At 37.3% G+C, this 22,979-nt stretch overlaps 1 protein-coding gene across 3 annotated transcripts in view; it reads left to right on the top strand.

The window, feature by feature from the left end:
- Positions 1 to 22,979, top strand: part of THUMPD2 (THUMP domain 2 tRNA and snRNA guanosine methyltransferase) — a gene marked incomplete at its 5' end in the record, with an annotated part of 45,666 nt that overhangs the window by 5,789 nt on the left and 16,898 nt on the right. For all 3 annotated transcript variants that reach the window (XM_082672493.1, XM_082672495.1, XM_082672494.1), the window contains 6 exons: positions 1,128 to 1,534; positions 2,480 to 2,557; positions 4,881 to 4,933; positions 12,673 to 12,760; positions 19,308 to 19,379; positions 19,873 to 19,987. In XM_082672493.1, the coding sequence (XP_082528619.1) occupies positions 1,128 to 1,534; positions 2,480 to 2,557; positions 4,881 to 4,933; positions 12,673 to 12,760; positions 19,308 to 19,379; positions 19,873 to 19,987 (813 nt within the window). The remainder of the gene's footprint in view (positions 1 to 1,127; positions 1,535 to 2,479; positions 2,558 to 4,880; positions 4,934 to 12,672; positions 12,761 to 19,307; positions 19,380 to 19,872; positions 19,988 to 22,979) is intronic.

Below are 22,979 nucleotides of genomic sequence, written 5' to 3'. Positions count from 1 at the left end.
GAATTACGATCAGACACCTTCTCTAGAACTGTGTGTGGTCAGTGCATTTATTTAGATTTAGGAGCACGTAATAAGCCAAAATGCATTGATTTAATTAATTGGTCAAACCTGTCACCATCTAAATTTTAACTGATGAGTGATATAATTGGAAAAATACTACATAGTAAAATTTCCTGTTTGGGGAACTTTAAATGTTTTGAAAACACTTATACCCATTTATAAAGCATTAGAGTTAAGAGATTTCTTGTCCACTCCCTAATTTTATAAATATGCTGCTGAAATAATGTAAAGATCTTGATAAAAGCAACAAAATAGGATCAGATACATCTGGATAAAACATTGCCTTAAACCTCATTTTGATTGCTGCTTGTGCACAAGAGACCATGTCATCATATAGTCTATAATAAAATGTGTCAAGAAAGATACAAATGGCGAGAAATCAAGGCAGGGCAGAAAAATGGTTTTAAAGCAAATCCTAAGGTATTATATTGTGGGGTCAATAAAATTTCATCCCAATATTCCACACACTTTCATCTTTAGAGAACTACAGTAATTATTCTTGGGTCATTTTTATGTCCCTTGTTCATCAAGGAAAGGTTACATTTTATCGAGCATGGCTGGCAGTCCCTAAGTTATGAATGGGTTGGATATCTGAAGTGTTACTTTGTGGGAAATCATTTTATTATCTGTGCTAATATTGTATGGTCTAAAATAGTCCCAAGATTTAGTTGCTATGTTTTTGAGCTCTGTGTTTTGCAGTTTATTCTGTTTTTTTAAACTTAATTTTTGTAGGCAAGATCAGCATTATTTTAAAGATCAACACATGCTCTAGGTCTGTAAGTATATAAAGAGGTGCATATGTTATCGTAGGACAAATGATCTTGCTAAAGAAAATGATAACTTTGTAGGAATTTTAGAACAGTTTTGACGTTAAGTATGGAATATACGAATGAACTTTATTCTGTACAATATTCTTATGTTAAATTATATAAATTCCAGATAAAAGGGAAGTCACTATTCATGTAGCAATTTAATAAAATTTCTTATTTTAAAGAAATAAAGGTAATGGGATTTGGGGGGTGATGAATAGCTTCAATAAAGGGTAAACTGAGATTTTATTTCTTTAGGAAAAATATTTAATGAAATGCAGAGACTTACAAATGATGATCCTGAAAGTTGGTTGAATGCCATTTCAATTTGGAAAAATCTTCTTGAACTTGATGCAAAAAAGGTAAAACTTTCTCAAAAAAATGCTAACCCACTAAAAAGAAAAGTGGGAGAAAATGACATCATTGCTAAGAAATTGAAAACAGCACAAATGCAAGAGATACAAGAGAATAAGGAATGCCAAATGGAAAAACAAATAGAAGAAGAAACACTGGAGCAAGGAAATTTTACCACTAAAAGAGACAAATCTCAAGAAGAACTTCAGAACGATGTAGCAGAAGCAGTTGATACTCAAAAGCAGAACGACTTAACTTTCAGAGTTTCCTGTCGCTGCAGTGGAGCCATTGCAAAGACCTTTACTGCACAGGTATACTTTCCCCCTCCAGAGTGGGTTACCGTGTTCTAAAAGAACTTATTACTCTTTAGATCTAAAAAGAGGTAAAAACCTTTCTCAGAATACATAAACCAGGCCCAGACAGATAACTAGGCCTAATCTCATATAACTAAATCTCTTCTAAAAATGCATTTTCCTTCTTAACTGTACCTCAGATGCTTAAGAGGAATAGTATGCCATTCTATGTAAAGACTTCCTTTTACTTTCTCCCTAAAAGTTTCGTTAAACGAATAGATATCCTTTACATTTGGAAATCCTAATATCATGGTCTGAAGCTTTTTGGCTTTCTCTGTAGTTCGGTTCTGTGTTTATTGAATTGTTGCTCTGCACCAGGTCCTGCATGTGGGATTGTCCCAGGACCCAGATGCAAATACACAGATGGACGTAAAAGGAGAGCAGAGACCACGAACAGACCCTACAAAGTTCAGTAATATAAAGGGCATAAGCCTAGGTCCTTTGGCCAGTCTTAAAATCAGACAGACCCTTAAGTTTGAGCCTAATGCTATTGCTGGTAATTTTTGAACATATAGGATTGCCATAGCTAAAATAGTTAATCTTTCAGCTTGCATCTGTTTCCTAAAACCCAGAATGACCATATTTATCAGGCCATGATCTGGTTATTTCATGTATCTAAAATTACAAGAATAAAATAATAATAATAAAATAAAATTACAAGAATGAAGATTACATACAAGTAGACGTTAATGCCATAGGATGTGTTGGGGGTGGAAAAGGTAAAATATACCCTTTTTGCCTTGAGTAGAAGATGCTTTCGTGTGATATTTTAATATTGTAGCCTTAAATTACCATCAGATAGTCTGATTGATTTTCCTGCAGACTCTGTTAGTTTTTGCTTACATTTAAACTTAAAATTTTCATTTTTAGTAAATTCTTTTCTATAACCTGATGCTTTTCCAGGAGGTAGGAAGAGTAATTGGAATTGCTCTCATGAAACAGTTTGGATGGAAAGCAGATTTGAGGAATCCAAATTTAGAGGTAATGAGTGTTCGTTTTATTTTATATGCTTATAACCTAATTCTTTAAAGACGATGCCAACTATTCTTTATTTTAAATTGAAATATAGTTGACATAAAATATTATGTTTCAGGTGAACTACACAGTGATTCGACACTTGCATACATTACAAAATAATCACCATAAGTCTAGTAGCCACCTGTCCCCATGCAAAGTTATTACAGTATTATTGCAATGTCAACAACTTTTATTGTGCTTTTCAATTTTGCTTTAGAGTTTTAGAAATCATGTCTACATGGATCCAGCAGTCTGTTTCCTCTCTAGCAATAGAATACTGCAGATAATTTTGCTAGTAGTTTTCACTATGAAAATGTCTCATCCAAATTAGGACTTTTGGAATGGAATTGTTTAGTCACAGTTAAACTGAACATTTAATATGAGGTTGCAGAGATGCTCTCTATAATCACTATAATAAATAACAAGTCTGTATAATAAGAAATTCTAGCTAATGGTAAAAAAAAAAAAATCGGAAAACAAAAAGGCCAATACAAAGTTAATTAGTGTGTTAATCGTGGCTTTGTTAGGGTTTGGGGATTATTTTTCTTTTTCTCTATTTTCAAAATCAATTTAAGGAGGTTACACAATTTTTAATTAGAACAAAGTAAACACTTACATGGGAAAACAAATTCTAGCTATAACAAATATTCTTCACTATTTTTTGAAAACCATCTCATAAATTTGACCAGTTGTCACTTTTATGATTCGTTAATTCATAAATTTATTGTTATATAGCTTTAAATGGAGTAATGGCTGGCCAAATCAGATTTTGTGTTGTTTTTCAGTTTTGTTATTTGAAATTTTTTGCTTTTAAAAAGTCGTGCCTCTTTTATATTCTTTATTGCTGTTATGCAAAATATTTTGACCTCAAGAATGTTTTGACATAAGGGTGTCTTCCTTCACCTGCCCCTTTCCACTTTGCTTATCTTCAGCTCTCCTGGTTTCCTCCTCTCCATCTCTCCCTGCCTCTATCTCACTGTCTCAGAATTATAGTTTTCTCATAGTTTAGCTCATAACTAAATATATCTAATTTAATTCCTATCATCCACTTAATGCAAAAATCTGTGACCAAAATTGACAGAAGAATCAAATCTTAACAAATTTTGTTCTGTACAGTTAATAGAAAAACCTTCATAGTGGGGAAAGCTATACCTGATAACATTTGATATATAAAAATATCGGTATATCATATCTTTAATATAACTTTTAAATAGAAAAGAATTAATCCCAATTAGTAGTTTTGCTAAAATGAATAATATAAAAAATTGGAAAGTTTAGCTTCAGTAATCAAGGAATTAAACTGACTAAACGGAGTTCACTCCAGATTATTCTTTTCTTAATAAAAGTTTATCAATATTGGAATAATTCTGATTAAACTATATTAAAATACCTTTGGGGTAAAAGTATCAGGAATCAAATGTTCTTGAGGTCAAACAGCAGAATTAGAGAATTCCATAAGCCTCATCAGGCTACAGAAGGAGGGTTCTTTAAAATCTGTGTGGGCTACTAATTATAACTTGAGACATTTAAATCCTCATCATGGCCTATCATGACGACTACAGCTGACACTGCTATACAACTTAAAGGAAGGCGGTTAAGAGAGTAAATCCTAGGGGTCCTTATGACAAGGAAGTTGTTCCTTTTTCCCCTTCTTTTCCTTTCATCTATATGAGAAGACGGATGTTAGTTGGACCTATTGTGGTAATCATTTCACAATATACATGAATGAAGCCTTCATGCTATATGCCTTAAACATATAGAGTGATATATGTCAATTATTTTTCAATAAAACTGGGGAAAAAATAACAAGGTAATAGAAGGAAGAAGCTCCCCTATAAATAGTAGGGAGGGGAAAGGTCACCCTTGCTACAGTATATTTGGCTTAAAGAAAGTTTTCTGTTAACCATGGCATCAAGTCTTATTTGAGGCTAGAATTAGGGTAGATTTAGGTAGTTGTCTCTAACCTAAAATGATGAAAAATCTAATTTAGTTAAGGTAATTCAAAGAATCGCTGGGAAGAAAGGTGACCTTGAGTTCTTCGTAATATGATTCTCAATATAACTTGTATACAATTTGACCTCAGAATTTTTCTATGAGACGTACTTAAAATTTACTTTGCCTCTGCTCAGTAAAAAATATTATGGAACATTTTTCTGGATATGACAAAGCCTTGGAATTTCTTATTAAAATATAGGTTATATTAGGTTCAAAATGGAAGTTTTCAAATTGTCAATCATTTGGTAATGCATTTCCTGTTCCATTTTAACTTCTGTATTTGTTCTTTCAGATCTTTATACATCTAAGTGATATTTACTGTGTGGTGGGAATTCCTGTGTTCAGGTAGATATTGTTTCTAAGTTTCAGGTTTGTTCCTTAGTAGATTTTGTAAAATTAAGAACTTTGTGCTTTTATTTATAGTATGAAAGAAACATTGATATATCAGAGGGGGCTAAAGGCAAAGCATTTGAGTTCTTTGCTTGAGCCAGTAAAGTATTTTCACGGAGCTTAGTAGATATCTGATCGGACTAGAGCTGTGAAAGATTTGATCACAATAACCCACTGATTACATGATTCATACTGAAAATTATATCTAATTATTTCTATTATTAAATGATTTTCACAGGCCCATATTTAAGCTAAAATTTTTAGTCTGTTGGCCTCTTGGATTTTTTTATTAAAGTAGAAAATACAACACAGTACTTAAAAGTCGCCTTAAACATTCTTCAAATTTTATTGCAGTTCTTTTTTTGTGGGAGAGTAATTCCAGTTTTTAAAATCTTCAGGTTTTCTCCCTAGTTATGTTGGGTACTATATAATAATAAATGCAGTTGATTCCTTTTCTTATTCAGAAATACTTATTGAACGCTTATCATATGACAGGTCCTTTTTCTAGATGCTTTGGGAGGAAAGAGCTGGTTGGATGATGGAAATAGGGATTTGCAGTTTGTTGGGAACATGTGAATATCGTTGGCATCTTCAAAACATTTTATTTGAAAGCCCTGTTTACACAGTGTAAGGTGATTTAGATACCCTTTCTCTAGGTGATTCTAGGCATGGACTGTTTTTAAAATCCTAAAAGTGCTATGGGAATACGTCACTTACCCTAAGCTCACATTTGTGCATGTGTAAGCCTGAATCAGGATGTAAAAAGGAATGCTGAAGGTCATTGTAATAGCTTTTAGCAAATGGTGCACCATAGCAGTTGATTAGCACAATGCTGAGAACACTGTAGATGTTCAAGAAGTGCTGAATGATTGAGTTCCACTGTGTGCTAGTTGTAGGGTAGGCCCCACTCGCCTCTAGATTACAAAAATCCTGCACCAAATAATATTTCTTGTCACCTCAACACACACGAGGTCATCACATGCCTCAATGCCCTGTTGGTTTCCCTTGGCCCCCACCTACCCCAGTAGCCTACCAACTCTCCCAGATGAAACCTAACCCACTGTTTTATACCTACACCTGCAAGGTGTCCAAGCTGCCCTACTCCAGTGCCTTTTGAAGTCCCAGGCCCTAACCGCTGCAGAATATTTGTAAAACTTTTTTTTTTAGCAATTTTGGTTTTTTTAAATTTTATAATAGTTGACAGGAAAGGTGGGAGAAACTGAAAGATGGTCACATTTCAACCTAGTGTAGTTATTGATAGTCACCAAGACAAGGGTAAGGAAGACTAGTAAGACAGTAAAATATGATATACATTTTTAGAAGGATTCATAAAGCAGCTAAATATTCTTTAACACTTTGGCCCCTAAAAGGGTGAGCTTAAGTGTCTAGAATATTGATTTATAAGGAACATTTCATCCCCAGCAGGGCTGACTGATGCAGTATGAATGTATTTAGATTTTTGGCAGCAAATAAAAGAACTCATTTTTAATTTGTGATCATAGATAAAAATGCTAACTTTCATGCTCTTTTATTATTAACTTAACAAATATACATAAGTTCTTATATGTGTTTTTAAAAGGTGTACAATTTTATTTAATGATTGCTAGACACCCTCAAGAAGTCATGCTTATGGCATCTCAAGTAATAACTGGTAATTTAACCTAAAAGTTGACAAATAAAATGTATGTATCTGAAAATTAAGGCTCAGACCCTGAATGAGCAGTGGCCGAAAATAAGATTGCATTAGACACTCTGTAATTAGGCTGTTTCACTACCTCAGCGAAGGAAGGAAGCAATCACGAAGCGTGTTGATTAAAACAGTTCGCCATTGTGTGAGGCAAGGGGGGCATATGAAGAACTGAAAAGCAGATAGCGGTGGACAAGAGAAGTGATGGTGGAGGTCAGAAACTGTAACCTGGTGACCCTGACAAGAGAAGAAAGTCAGAAGTGATGGAACAGAGGACAGAGCAGCCATCGAGTTTGAGGGACACACAAAAATGTGTATCTTAGTAGCACATCACCTGGTACAGTAAGCACAGTGGATAAGAACCATGGACTTCAGGTCCCCCTTCTCCACAAAATAACTCTGCGAGTTGGGGCATATTATCACATTCCTCTGCTATAAAATTGGGAAAAGGATGGTATCTACTTCCTAGCTTTGTAGTTGGGATTTAATGAGATAACACATATGAAAATGAGATAACTGCTTTTATGATACAGTAAGTGGTGAATAAATTTCAACTATTTTTAAACAGATCAGCAACTAAGGAGGGAAGGGGAGAAGCATTTACTAGAGTAAGATTAATTCATTCAATTAATTTCAAGTGAAATTATCTAATGAGTACTTACTCTGTGCTAAGCATTGTGCTACATATCCAGTGTTCAAAGATGAGTAAGATGGCATTAAACACAAGGAATCCACTCTAGTGGGAGAACAGATATGTGGTCAGTGCTTGATTGGAATTAGAAAAGAGGACCTAACTGATGGAGGACAGGTGAGCAAAAGAACACAGAAGAGTATCACTCAGTGTATCACTTAAATGGAGAATAATAAGCAAGGATATCTCAAGTGGACAAGAGAAGGAAAGGATCTTAGAAGCAAGGAACTGCACGTGTAGAGGCATGGAGGTGTGAGGAGGCTTGAGGTACATGGCGGACAGCAAGTAGCTTCGGTATAGATGGGACAGGGAGTGCATAGGGAGAGTGGTGGAAAAGGAGACTGAGGATTGGGAATGAGTCATGAAGTGTCTTATAAGCCGGGTTAAATAACTTGAATTTTATTCGAAAAGCAGTAAGAATTTGAAGCAGAAGAGTGTTGTGATTAGGTTTGTGATTTTTAAAAAATTACCAAGGAAATTATATTTTAAAGTGGAAAGGAAATAAAAAAGCGGGGGGTTAAACTCATACCGGTTCAGGCGATGAATGATGAAGAAATGAACTAAGGCAAAGTTGGGGGTAATAAAAAGGAGGCCGTGCATTCAAGAAAATGTTAGGGAGTCTAGAATAACTTCCAGATATCTGATTTTGGCAACGAAGAGACACTGGTGTCAGTCACTGAGATATAAAATATGGGGAAAGGAAGTAGTTATGTGTCCAGTGAAACACGTCCAAGTAGATATTTAAAGTTGCAGCTCTGGAGTTCAGGTGACAAGTCTCAGCTGGAGGTGTAGATGAGATTACCCAGTACATAGATGGTAAGTGGCCTAAGGAAATGAAGACGTATATCAAGATAGTAAATACAGGGAAAGGAGAGTGTACTTAGTTTATATCTTTAAATTTTGCAGTACTTAAAGAACCTCCAGGTAAAAGATGTCCAAATACACGTTTGAAGATATGGATCTGGGATTCAAGGGAAAAGTCTAGGCTAGAGAGATGTAGGTGAGAATGTCTTCAACTTGCTGATACACGGTGTGTAATAGAAAAAAGAAGAAATGTATGTAAGATCAAAAACCACCTTTATTTATTTTTTTAACATCTTTATTGGAGTATAATTGCTTTACAATGGTGTGTTAGTTTCTGCTTTATAACAAAGTGAATCAGCTATACGTATACATATATCCGCCCCTCTTGCGTCTCCCTCCCACCTTCCCTATCCCACCCTCATAAAGCACCGAGCTGATCTCCCGGTACTATGTGGCTGCTTCCCACTATCTGTTTTACATTTGGTAGTGTATATATGTCCATGCCATTCTCTCACTTCGTCCCAGCTTACCCTTCCTCCTCCCAATGTCCTCAAGTCCATTCTCTACGTCTGCGTCTTTATTCCTGTCCTGCCCCTAGGTTCTTCAGAACCATTTTTTTTAGATTCCATATATATGTGTTAGCATATGGTATTTGTTTTTCTGTTTCTGACTTACTTCACTCTGTATGACAGACTCTAGGTCCATCCACCTCACTACAAATAACTCAATTTCATTTCTTTTTATGGCTGAGTAATATTCCATTGTATATATGTGCCACATCTTCTTTATCCATTCATCTGTCGATGGACACTTAGGTTGCTTTTGTGTCCTGGCTATTGTAAATAGTGCTGCAGTGAACATTGTGGTACATGACTGTGTTTGAATTACAGTTTTCTCAGGGTATATGCCCAGTAGTGGGATTGCTGGGTCATATGGTAGTTCTATTTTCAGTTTTAGGTTTTTTTTGTTTGTTTGTTTGTTTTTGGTACGTGGGCCTCTCACTGCTGTGGCCTCTCCCGTTGCGGAGCACAGGCTCCGGGCGTGCAGGCTCAGCGGCCATGGCTCATGGGCCCAGCCGCTCCATGGCATGTGGGATCTTCCCGGACCGGGGCACGAACCCATGTCCCCTGTATTAGCAGGCAGACTCTCAACCACTGCGCCACCAGGGAAGCCCATATTTTTAGTTTTTTAAGGAACCTCCACACTATTCTCCATAGTGGCTGTATCAATTTACATTCCCACCAACAGTGCAAGAGGGTTTCCTTTTCTCCACACCCTCTCCAGCATTTATTGTTTGTAGATTTTTTGATGATGGCCATTCTGACTGGTGTGAGGTGATACCTCATTGTAGTTTGGATTTGCATTTCTCTAATGATTAGTGATGTTGAGCATCCTTTCATGTGTTTGTTGGCAATCTGTATATCTTCTTTGGAGAAATGTCTATTTAGGTCTTCTGCCCATTTTTCGATTGGGTTGTTTGTTTTTTTGATATTGAGTTGCATGAGCTGCTTGTAAATTTTGGAGATTAATCCTTTGTCAGTTGCTTCGTTTGCAAATATTTTCTCCCATTCTGAGGGTTGTCTTTTCATCTTGTTTATGGCTTCCTTTGCTGTGCAAAAGCTTTTAAGTTTCATTAGGTTCCATTTGTTTATTTTTGTTTTTATTTCCATTTCTCTAGGAGGTGGGTCAAAAAGGATCTTGCTGTGATTTATGTCATAGAGTGTTCTGCCTATGTTTTCCTCTAAGAGTTTGATACTGTCTGGCCTTACATTTAGGTCTTTAATTCATTTTGAGTTTTTATTTTTGTGTAAGGTGTTAGGGAGTGTTCTAATTTCATTCTTTTACATATAGCTGTCCAGTTTCCCAGCACCACTTATTGAAGAGACTGTCTCTTCTCCATTGTATATTCTTGCCTCCCTTATCAACGATAAGATGACCATACATGTGTGGGTTTATCTCTGGGCTTTCTATCCTGTTCCATTGATCTATATTTCTGTTTTTGTGCCATTACCATACTGTCTTGATTACTGTAGCTTTGTAGTATAGTCTGAAGTCCAGAAGCCTGATTCCTCCAGCTCCGTTTTTCTTTCTCAAGATTGCTCTGGCTATTTGGGATCTTTTGTGTTTCCATACAAATTGTGAAAATTTTTGTTCTAGTTCTGTGAAAAATGCCATTGGTGGTTTGATAGGGATTGCGTTGGATCTGTGGATTGCTTTGGGTAGTATAGTCATTTTCACAATGTTGATTCTTCCAATCCAAGAACATGGTATATACCTCTCCATCTGTTTGTATCCTCTTTAATTTCTTTCATCAGTGTCTTATAGTTTTCTGAATACAGGTCTTTTGTCTCCTTAGGTAGGTTTATTCCTAGGTATTTTATTCTTTTTGTTGCAGTGGTAAGTGGGAGTATTTCCTTAATTTCTCTTTCAGGTTTTTCATCATTAGTGTATAGGAATGCAAGAGATTTCTGTGCATTAATTTTGTATCCTGCTACTTTACCAAATTCATTGATTGGCTCTAGTAGTTTTCTGGTAGCATCTTTAGGATTCTGTATGTATAGTTTCACGTCATCTGCAAACAGTGACAGTTTTACTTCTTCTTTTCCGATATGGATTTCTTTTATTTCTTTTTCTTCTCTGATTGCCATGGCTAGGACTTCCAAAACTATGTTGAATAATAGTGGTGAGAGTGGACAACCTTGTCTTGTTCCTGATCTTAGAGGAAATGGTTTCAGTTTTTCACCATTGAGAACAATGTTGGCCGTGGGTTTGTCATATACGGCCTTTATTATGTTGAGGTAAGTTCCCTCTATGCCTACTTTCTGGAGGAAAAAACACCTTTATTTTTGTACTAAGGTAAAAGCCAGCTAAACTCTGATTAAACACATCAGCGGATTTTACGAAAGTAGGGAATTATTTTTATTTTCAAGGAGTTTATTTCTGAACACTTCTTTCCCCCGAATAATTTTATTTTTACTGACATAATGAGGCCATTTTGTTGAAGTAATAGCAGATTAGTTTTGCCCAAGGTTAAGCAAAATAAGAATGTGTTCACTTTTGTCACATATTAATAGAATTGGCTTCCATAAAATAAAACCTCTGTTAGTAAAAATATGCACATAATGGCTAAAAATGTAAAGGTTCTACATAAATCTCTGATGCTTAGAAAAGCACTTTGTAATATATATGGACAAAGACAGTTTTCCATACCAATTCTCGCTCTCTCTCTGTGTTTGTTTCTAGAGTGAAAATAATCTCTTCATTTTGGTTTTAACTAATGTGTTTTGTAGCAAGGTAATTGCTGCACCTAACCTGCAGAAGCAAGATTCATTGATCAAAATATTTTATAGTCTTTTTACCTGCAAAGTTTATATCCCAGATTCCAAATCTGTGGATATAGTACTATTTACAATGTGAATTTTTATTTCCTGAAAAACCTTTTAAGAGAAAAAAACCCCACAACTCTCATGGGTTTACCATTCAGGGCTTCCTCCTAATAGTAAATATGCAATTATACCGTTTTATTTGATAAGGTATTTATAATTATTTCATTCTAAGATCTTAAGAGGCTTGCAGTAAATACACACAAAACAGGATAACTTAAAGTCAAAGAAAGAGCAGAAATAAAATGATGAAAGGAAATAGGGTTTGGAAAACACTGTGGCTTTGTGTAATGTTAGTAGAAGAGCCCCTTAGTGGCTTTGGAACAAGCCTATCCCCCAAACAACCAGGCACTGATTCTTGAAATCATACCCGTAATGTCTTACCAACAAATTGTATACATGAAATAGAAAAGTGCATTGATATTTCCAAGGAAATGCTTGTTCGTTGCATTAGAAACATAAAAATAATTTTCTGAAAATTTGTATCAAATCTGGAAACACCGATAGTAGCAATGATTAGGTAGAGGAGAAAGTATAAAGTGATATATAATGGAGGCCAGTGAACTCATTGGGGAGATGTCTGCTTCAGCCCTTCGTTCGATAAATTATCTTAGGCAATGCAATGTCATGCTTCATTCCATCTTTTGAGAAAGATGCAAATGAGCAAAAAGCAAACTTACAAAAGGGACCTTTTAGAAAACATATTTCAAGGGTTAGCATCCATTCAGCCCTGCTTCCCATACTACATCTATATCACAATGCAGTCTGTTCCTCTTGATGACTCCAGATCAGCAAGGCAAGGTCTAGTCCGTGTGGGAAGTCAGGGAAGTCTATAAACACTTTAGGAAGATTTCCCTCATGTGATTAAATCTTTATAAGTTAAACACAAAATGGTTTAAATTTCACTTATCTAAAAAATTTACCTTTCTGAAATACCACACTGGCTGGTTAGACAAGGTGCCAATTAGAGAAGGTAATTTTGTAATAAGGTTAAATATTCTCTAACAGGAAATACTTTAGTGCATGTTGTATGAACTTGTTAAAATGAGGTACAGATGTGAATGGGTTCATTTTTTGTTTATATCATATTCTTTAACATACAGTAATATTGGGTGTTCTTTTCTTTTAGGGTTCCTTTAGCCAGCAGAGCTTACATCAAGACAGCAGGACTGAGATCTACCATAGCGTGGGCAATGGCCTCTCTCGCAGAAATTAAGGTAAGGAAACTGTTCTCATTCTTATTAATGTAATAGCAAGGTCCTTTAACCAAGATCTTGATCAGTTTTTGTAAATATTCCATGGACATAAGAAAATAATTTTATTTTCTAGTCAGGAGATGGCCTTTATATCTTTACTTACTGTTTTACTATCTGCTCAGTTCTGAAAGAGGTATTTTGAAATTTATTAGGTTATTACATTTTTTTAAGATTTTGCATTTTTATTAGTTGTTACCTCATTCAGCTGCTGTGTAGCTTGGTTTATACTCTTTTATGAATGTTACTGCTTCATTGTGAAGTGTGCCTCTTTCCTGTTATTAAAGTTTTCATTATCTTGATTTGAAAATTTAAATTTCACCATGTCTTATTAATATTTTCACTGTTTTCTTTCTCTTTGCATTTTCCTTTGTAGTAGTTCTTTGACACTGCTTTATTTTCACCTTTGTTTTCAGTGTGTTTTTTTAATAAACACAGAACTCTGTTTTTATCCCACTCTGATAGGCTCTGTCTTTCAATGAGAGTATTCAGTATTATGATAGATACACCTGATTGCATTCCTCCTGTTTTATTCTGTTTGTAACTTCTGACAGTGTATTCTTTATTTTTGCTAGTTTAAGCAAGTTAATCATTTCACTGTTCTCCCTGAGGTTGGATTTTACTCTATGTTCTATTCCATGAGTGGCTCCCTCGCCCAGCTCTCTTAATTAAACACATGGGACTCGATTCTAACTTTACAACAAGACATCAACTCTTTTCTTTGCCAAGACACTGTTTTTACCACCAAGACACTCTCATCTTCCCTCCTCTGTCCCCTCTTCCCTATCATAAGATGAGACCTCCAGGGTACTTCTTTCTCTTCTGCCCCACAGAATTACTCCTCCCTACAATGAGACCTTTGAAACATTTTCCCACCTTCCACTCCCAACTCCCAACTACTAGATTGAACTAAATTATTTATTATGTATCAGAATTTCCCTTAAAGCATGACCCTCTGTTTCAAAAGTTCTTACTCTGCACTTAGATTACACAGCCTATCCTTAATCATTAAGATGTAATGTGTGTAACATGCACGTTTCTGTATAAACGCACAAAGATATATTGTGAGGTGCATTGCTCCTCGCCTTTGTTCTTCACTTTGAGGCCTCGGCTCAGGTTTATTTGTTGCTTGATTAGTCTTTTCTTAGCTACTTTCCTCAAATGTGGTATTGAGGAATATACTGTCTGGATTCCTATATATCCTCAAACTTCCTCCTGTCAACCTGGGTATCGTCACTTTGGCTAGGTATAAGATTCTTGAGTTGCAGTCCTTTTCTCTCAGAGGTCTGTAGATGCTATTCCATTGTCTTTTCACTTCTGGTGTTCTAGGTGAGTAGTTCACGCCAGTGTGATTTTTCTTTTCCATTATGCCTGTCTTGTCCTTTCTGCTTGCAAGCTTATGAGAGTTTTCTCTTTAATCCTTTAAAGTTCAGGAATATCACCAGGCTGTAAATACTTATGTAAGAGTCTTTTCTATTCAACCCAGAACTCGGTGAGTCTGACTGAGTTCTAATTCTGGCTCTACCACTTACTGGCTGGGAAACTTTATGTAAGATAACTTAACATCTCTGTGCCTAAGTTTCTCATTTGCAAGATGAAAATAATAATCTCACAGGGTCATGTGAGGACTAAGTGAATTAGCATTTATCAAGTGATTAGAACAATGCCTAGCATATAGAAAGTATGTAAGTGTTGACTTCTGCTATAGTAATGTCAAGGAGGTGAAGACTGCCCTCCTACCCCTCTTGAGTTCTTTCGGCTGGTCTAATAATTAAATTGACACAAGACAGATTAATAGGAGGAAAAAAATATTTAATTCATATGCATGGAAGTCTAATAGAAATGGGACCCCTGAAGTGACCAAAGCAGGCTGTTTATGTATTATTTTTAGACAAAGAAACAATTATTTGTGCTTGTAGTAGCAGACGAATGAAGAACTAACAAAGTTGGTTTATACAGCTTTCTTAGCCTTCAGTTCCCTAACTCTGGTGATAAGGATGCTTTCTATCTCCTCCCAGTAGTGGGAGGATACCTTCACAAGGGAAATTTAGTTTCTGCTTTCAGGGGGAAAGGAGGTGTCTTTTTCTTTCTTTCCTTCTTTGTTAATATCATTTCTTTTTACCGGCTGTTTCTCAAGTAACTTTAATTCAAGATATTCAATATGCCATTGAAGCATATTTTGGGGTGGCCTGCCCTGCACCCCAACAGTAATAATAATCATAGTTATAATAATTATTATTTGGAATTTATAATTATAAAAAAACATTTTTTTCCTCCACCTCAGGCACTCTTTCGTGCATTATTTACTTAATTATTATTTCCTCAATTATTTTGCTTTAGTGTCTTTAACCTTAAACTACTTCCTTTTTTCTGCTTCTGGAATTCCTATGATAAACATGTTAAGCTTCCTTTCTCACATGCTCTCCATCTCTTTATATTTTGGCTCTGCATTTGGAGTTATTCTTGGATATTATCTTAGAAACTATAACAAGAGTCACAAAGATGTGCTCTACTTTATTTATTGAAATGTTTAGCTTTAAAATCATGGTCTTTTTTAGCTTTGGAAAATTGTGTATGTGTGTGCTATATTTGCTATCTTTAGAAGCTCTTACTTTTTTTCACATGTTTATCTGTTCCCTCCAAAAGTTTCATTTCACTAGATGTGTGTTCTGTTTGCTCTACGTTCTCTCTAGGTTTTGAGGGACCTCCTCCCCTTAGATGTGTCATTATTTTTCTTTGTTGGCTCACTGGGGCTCAAGTGTGGTTAGTAAAGTATTTTAAATGCCTGGAATCCTGTAAGTGGTAAAAGGCAAGTGGATCTCTGGCACCCCTGGGTTTGGTAGTGTAAGGAGACTGTCAGCCATGCTCAGGCACTCAGTGGAAACTTTTCTATTTACTGGTCTCCCTGCAGGTCCACAGATCTCTGAAGACCAGGTTTTTCCCTGATTCCAGTGGTTTCCCCTCTGGGTTCCAGTACTGGTCTCTAATCACCCACCCAGCCCATGGCAAGGAGACCTCATACTGGTTCCTTCTCCTGGGACCTCAGCAGAGCCCAGGGCATCGCTTGGCACCGGTTGCCTGTAGTTCTGAGCATCGCTTGCCTCAGAAGTAAGTAGCTCAGAGTTGAGAGAACAAGGAGAGAGCTATTTCCATATTACCACGTTCCCAGAATCCATGATTTTCTTTACTTGATTTAAATCTTTAGCCTAAATTTTTTAGTAAGGAGAGAGGGATATGGTAACAGTTTATTTTTTCCCAAACTTCCAGTGATGTCACCACAGTTTATATTTACATATAAATTTATATAACCACCTACAAATTTGAAATGTTACCTTTATCTGATATAAACATACAATTTTCAGAAATATAGAAAGTAAATGATCGAAAATATCCACAGATAATACTCAATGAAATTTTTCCCTTTTGTCAGTTTGTCCTGCTAGGACCGAAAGTAAAAATTGTTTCTCTAATGTGACCATCAACAAAGAAGGTCTGTTAAAGTAGGTGAGAAATAGCACAGCAGGGTTCTTTTGGGGGGAATGCAGTGGTGACCCACCGTGTAAGTGATGCCAGTATCCAGCATTGATCCAGGCCCCTCTTTGGAGCTTGGTACCCAGAGCAGTGCACAAGCAGCTCAACCTCAGGTAGGCCAGTGCCACGAAAAATGAAACTTAAGTCTGGGGTCGCTAGATCTTTTTCATGTTTACTATAAACTGTTCTTCCTATATATCATAACAAGTAAGGAAAACCAAGTTCTATAAATCTCATAAGCATATGGAAATACTTCTCTGCTTCTGCCTGTGTACCCAAATGTCATGGATAGAAAAGGTCCTACAGTAAAATAGACACTGAAAGATACTTAAGGTCAAATTACCTCATTGAACAGGGACCATGGGGGAGAAAGAACACAGTGTTTGGCACATTTTAAGATCTTAATAAAGATTAGTTCTCATACCACTATTAATCTTATAGTTGCCATTTAAATCATTATCCTTTTTGTTACTCTCTGCCCCTTCATGGGGGACCCGTGTGATACTCTCCATAATTTCATGCCAGGGGAAAGTCTCTCTCTCTTGAAGGACATTTTGTTTCTTTCCATCAGGTACCCCCTGATGTCCTGGCTATCCTCTGAGCGTTCTGCCTCCTCTGTAGACAGACCAAGGGACCGCTGGGCCTGGAGGTGGGATAGGCGTCCTGCTTGGCCTCGTCGCCCCTTCTGCCCCCAGATCTCTCACTGCCTTAGAAGCGCATGCCATCAGATTATCCCGGTGTCTACAGATCTCTTCCTATCTTTTCTCTAATGGTTTAGACCATTTCTCCTGTGTAATTCTTTACGACCTCAGTGTCCACTGTGTAGTCTGCTCCCTTAGTGTCTTGGCTTCCCTACCTCTAACAATCTGCCTTAGTCACATCCTAGACTTTGTCATACCCAGAAGGGTATACCTTCCAAAATCTCAGATTCAAGGATCCTGCTGTTAACCTTCTCTTTCGCATTCCCTTCCTCTTGGGCCCTAAAGCAGTTCTTTAACCCCGTGGGACCTCTAGTAGGCGACCCTACTCACCACCTGTCCTCAGCCCCCTTTCACAGCTTGGATTTTATGTTCTATCATTACAGCCATTTCTTGCCCATACTTTGAATTCTCTTACTTCTTAATTGACTTAAATATTGGAATCAGAAGAGAACTTTAACATGTTCTTCCCACCAACTTTACCGACATATTGGAATCTAAGCCCTCATACTTTGCCTGGTCTTCATTATAATAAATGAACTGTCCTTGTTTCACTCCATTACTTGTGTACTGGATTCCATTCCCTCTTGCCTACTTGAGGACTTTTTTCTCTACTAGGTCATTCCCATCAGCATGTACACACCTTGCAACTTAAAAAAGAATTAATTAACCCTCTCCTGAACCCACATGCTCCATCAGCTACCACCCCCTTCTCTGCTTCCCTTTACAGAAAAACTTAAACTAGTTGTCCATACTTGGTGTCTACTTCTTCTCTTCCCACTTTCTTGTGCCCACTTCCCTCAGGTTCTCATCGCCAACACTCCACTGAAACAGCTCATCTTGCTTAATCTACTAGCATGTGGACACTGTCATCACTCCTTCTTGAAATGGGTGTTTCCACTTTGTTTCGGGGCCACTCTAGGTTCTACGTCAGGATGTGCTGCTGTCAGTGTGCCCTGCCGAGTCTCCATCTACCAAATGTCTGTACTTAGGAGATCACCGGCGTCCAGCCCAGACACTGTTCTTTTCTAACTTCTCTTGCTTCCTAGATGGCTTATCCAGTTTTGATGCTTTAAATACCATTTACACACTAACCACCACGGTTCCCAAATTTATATCTGTGGCCTGAACCTCTCCTCTGAACTCCAGATGCTGAAGTCCACTTGACATCCATGCTTGGTCTAAGAGGTATCTCAAAATGAACATGTCCAGAACTATACTCTCGTCTCCTTTGTAGCTTTTCCTCCCCAACACTTCCCAGCTCAGTAACAGGCAGCTCGTCTTCCTGATGCTCAGGTCAAAAACTTCAGTCACTTCAGACCGTTGTCATTCTTTAACATGCCACATGCAATCCATCCTGTTGGTTCTACCTTTAAAATATACCCAGAATCCAACTACTTCTCCCCACTTCCACCAGCGTCACTCTTTATTCAAGCCACCGTTATCTCTGCCTGGATTCCCTAACTAGCCTCCCTGTAACACTCTTGCCCTTCTGTGATCCATTCTCAACAGAGCAGCCAGAATGATCCCTTTGAAATGTAACATCGTGTTACTCCGGCTTACTTTCCCTCCAACAGCTTCCCACCCTTCAGCATAGAACCAGACCCCTTGTAACACCTACGAGATCTGACGTGATGTGACCCCACCCCAGTCCCACTGCCCAGATGGGAGAGTTCTTAGTTTTTTCTCCGCACTTCCTGTTCTCCTCTCAAGTACAGATAGGATGACACTTTCCTGGCCCCTTCAAATTGTGTGTGTCCTGTGACTGACATGTCGGTGGAAATGATGTATGTCCCTTCCAGGTGGCACCTTTAAAAGCCAGTGCCTGATCTGTCTTGCTTTCTTTCCCTCTGCCACAGCGGTGGCCATGCTCCAGGTGGCGACCACTTCACTGTTTGACTTGCTGAGAGAGGAGCAGAAGCCCCAGGTGTCGTTCTGTGGGCTTGGAGCCTGAGCTACACAGTGTTTTCAACCTGTAGGGCTCGGTGGCTGTGACTGCACGCGGTGTAATGCAGCCCACCTTGATGGAGTAGTCTGGCCACCTCTCTGACGTAATCCCCACCTTGCCCCTCTCGCTCACTGTGCTTTGGCCACACTGGTCTCCTTCCTAATCTTTAAATGTGTCAAGCATACCTGCACTAGGGCTTTAACTACCTGAAATTCCTAATGAAGTATAGAAAGGAGTCTTTACTCTGAAATATTGATTCCTCAAGTGTTAGGTTTCTTTTATATTACCTATTATAATAGATATAATGATAGCAAATCAACATTTCTGTCTATAGGCTGGTGCAGTTGTTTTAGATCCAATGTGTGGACTTGGAACAATACTTTTGGAAGCTGCTAAAGAATGGCCAGTAAGTTCTAAAGTTTGGTAAACCCGGCAATGTTTTACGTTAATCAGTGTGTGTGTGTATTCACTTACCAATTATTTACAGGTAGACTGTCTATTTAGGGATTATTTTTTAATTATACAAGTTGCTATATAACTGTAATAAAAATAGACTATGAAGGGTTAATTAAATTGCTGTGTTATTTCTTTAAACACTGTGAGAAATTTAGGAAAATATGATAGAAATACAATAATTAGTCATGACCTAGATTATATAAATCCCTAAATTCCTTAGACATTTGTAATTGTAAAATATTATTAACAGTTTTTAAAATTTTAACAAAAACTTCTGTTTTTTGCCCATGAATGTCATTTTAAAGAAATATTCTAAATTTGTTTTAACCTGAACTAACAAATCTATTAATTTCATTTTCATCATTGAAAATGCAAGTAGATTTTCTTAACTACATAAAATATGGGTTTATTTATACTTATAATATGAATTTCTTCCCTCACAGGATGTGTATTACATGGGTGCTGACGTCAGTGACTCACAGTTACTAGGTGCCTGTGACAATCTGAAAGCTGCAGGCCTTAAGGATAAAATTGAGTTACTTAAAGCCTCTGTGATAGGTAAGATATTAAAAATGCAAACATTTGGGGTAAATGAACATTTGCAAATACATTTAGAATCATAATATAAAACAAGACTCACTTTTCATATATAAAGGTTGAATTGTTTATACCCTGTAATATATCTGTGGCGCCAATACTCAGTGTACTTCCAATATGATAATTGTAACTTTTTAATTCTTCAAATGATTCATGATCAGGAACGGTATTTATGTAGTTTCCCTAAGCATGTAAGTAAAAGCATGCCTTCTTAAGATGTGTTGTTGCATCTGAACCATTTCTCACATCATAACCAGGGATCACTTAGTATAGGCTTAAAATAAACAGAATAATAATAATAGCTCTGTGGATTCTTTCAGATAAAGTATATGAAATGTTTTGAATTATCTTACCTTCTCCTGTCTCATTGGACAGTATTCCTGTGATATAGGGAGTGAGGTGACCAACTATCCCAGTTTGCTAAACCAGTACTACTTTCAGGGCAAAACTGGGAAAGTCTGGGGCAAACCAGGACAATTGGTCACGCTGTGAGGTAGAGGGAAACCATTACTCCCAGTTTACTGACGCGGAATCAGCAGCAAGAAACATGATGAGGAATCAAGTCTGTGGAGTCCAAAATAATATTTCCCTAAGGGCCAAGGTATTTAGACTGTTCGAGAGAAGGCTCACATTCCTTCTTTTTTTCCCTTAGTGCACCTTTCTCTCTTAAAAGTGACCACATTTAATTCCCAGCTAAGAAAATCGTATTCTCTTGACATGAGAATGAGAGAATAGGTGGTAGGTAAGTCCCAGTATTGAATCTGTAATCTAGAGGAACAGAATATTGTTTAAACAAATTTTTATTATAGTAGAAAAGTAGTAGAGATGAGTTATTAACAAGAAGAAAATATTAGGATAACTTTTATATAAATGCATAATAAAGCAGTGTCAGAGAAGAAACTGTACTATTGATTGAGATCGCATAGTTGTTTGCTATCAATGACTATCTTTTCAACCTTTCTGTCAAGGTTTTTAACGGGACTCTGCGCATAAGACGCAACTTTCTAGAGGAAGCCAGGGGGTGATTAGACTGAAATCAAGTTTTCATATACCCTAATTTCTTTAAGAAAGCTATTTTTTGAGACCTCAAGAAAAATGGAATAGCTCTATAAGTTGTTCCAGAGCAGTGGTTTTTCATACCCTGTACAATCTCCAAAGTGCCTAAACAGCATGAGAAAGGAAGTACTGATTTGCCCATCAGAACGTTGCTGCGCTCCCAACTCCACTTTCATCAGTTCTCATGCTTGGGGCATTTCCCATAAGATTTCACTTTAAAATCAAGTATAACTGCTCAACTGTTATTAAAAAAAAAATTTTAAGAAGAAAGTTCTCTATGACACCAAATAGCCAAATAAATCCTACTTTTTTAAAAGATCACTCTAACTGCTGTGTTAAGAAGAGACAATAGTAGGGCAAGGATTGGAACAAAGAGACTAGTTACAAGACTCTTGCAATAATCCAGGTAAGAAATGGTGGTGGCTTGGGGCAAAGTGATATTGGTGGAGGTGTTAAGTAGAGGTCAGAGATATGTATATAAATTTTCTGAAGGTAGAACCAACAGGATTTGCTGGTGGATTAACTGAGCAAAAGAACGAGGATGACTGAGCTTTCTGACTTGAGCAGCTAGAGGGTGCAGTTGGGGAAAACTGCAGGAGGAACAAGTTGGAGTTTGGGGCCTGTTCAGTTCCACGTGATGATTAGATACCACATGGAGAAGATGTCAGTGCAGTAGGTCAGTATACAGACCTGGAGTTTCTTAGGGGAGAAGATAGACATCCCTAGTATAGATAACATTTAAATCCATGAGATCACCTAGGAGATAAGTACAAATAGAGAAAAGAGAGGCTTTCTCTGAGGATGAGGTGCTTAGAGTTCTGGAGGGTGAGAATCTAGTAAAGGAACAACCAGTGATGAGAAGGTAAGAGAGAATCTGAGGAAGAACCATCAGCTGTGTCAGATGCTGCTGGGCAGTGAAGCAAAATATGACCTGGCTGTTTCGGTGGAGCAGCGGGAACATAGACCTGCCCGCCTGAGTGGGTCCCGGAGAGAACGGGGGAAGGTAGCCTGCAGACGGCTGGCCCTGGTCGTTCTTTTGGGCAGTTTGACTGGTAAGGGGAGCAGAGAGATGGGGCAGTAATAGAAAGTGGTGAGATTAGGGATCAAGCAGGGATTTTTTGAAGATAGAATTCACTTTTTTTAAAAAAGTACAACATGTTCTTATGCTAAAGAGAATGAACAGATAAACAGGAGAAACTCGACAGTGTAGGAGAGAGAGAATTGCTCATCTGATACACTCACAGCCCCCAAGAAAGGATGGGACGCAGTGCACAAGCGGCAGGACGGGCACTCCTGGTGACGGGAAGGCAGAGCGCATGAGGATGGAAGTTGTAACAGGTCACACCAGACCAGGTGTGGCCACTGTAGTGCACATTCCCTCAGCCTTTGTTGAGGCTGGATATTATCGTTCTATTACGATTTTTTAAACTCTTTACAAATCTGGTAAAATATTGTAAAGTTTACCTTTAATTACTAGTGCGATAAACCCTTTTTCACTTTATGTCATTTGTAGATTTTTCTTTTGTGAATTACTGGTTTTCAAGATAACTTTCTGGAGGAAAGAATAAAACATCTGTTTTAAATTATTTTAACATCACAGCCTTTTAATATTAAAAGTCAGTCTAGGGGGATTATATATCTTGTGTACATAGGGGCCAGTATTAACTATTTAATAAGTACCCCTTCGTTGCATGCCTCTACTTTAGAGGTGGACATTCTAGCTAGATACAAGTGTTTCTTTTCTTTTTTTTTTTTAACAACTTTATTCGAGTATAATTGCTTTACAATGGTGTGTCAGTTTCTGCTGTATAACAAAGTGAATCAGCTATATGTATACATATATCCCTATATCCCCTCCCTCTTGTGTCTCCCTCCCACCCTCGCTATCCCACCCTTC

This window comes from Grampus griseus (assembly GCF_964374135.1).
Source record: "Grampus griseus genome assembly, chromosome: 15".
Lineage (NCBI taxonomy): Eukaryota > Metazoa > Chordata > Mammalia > Artiodactyla > Delphinidae > Grampus > Grampus griseus.
Note: the sequence above shows the minus strand (reverse complement) of the source record. Positions and strands in the feature narration are given on the sequence as shown.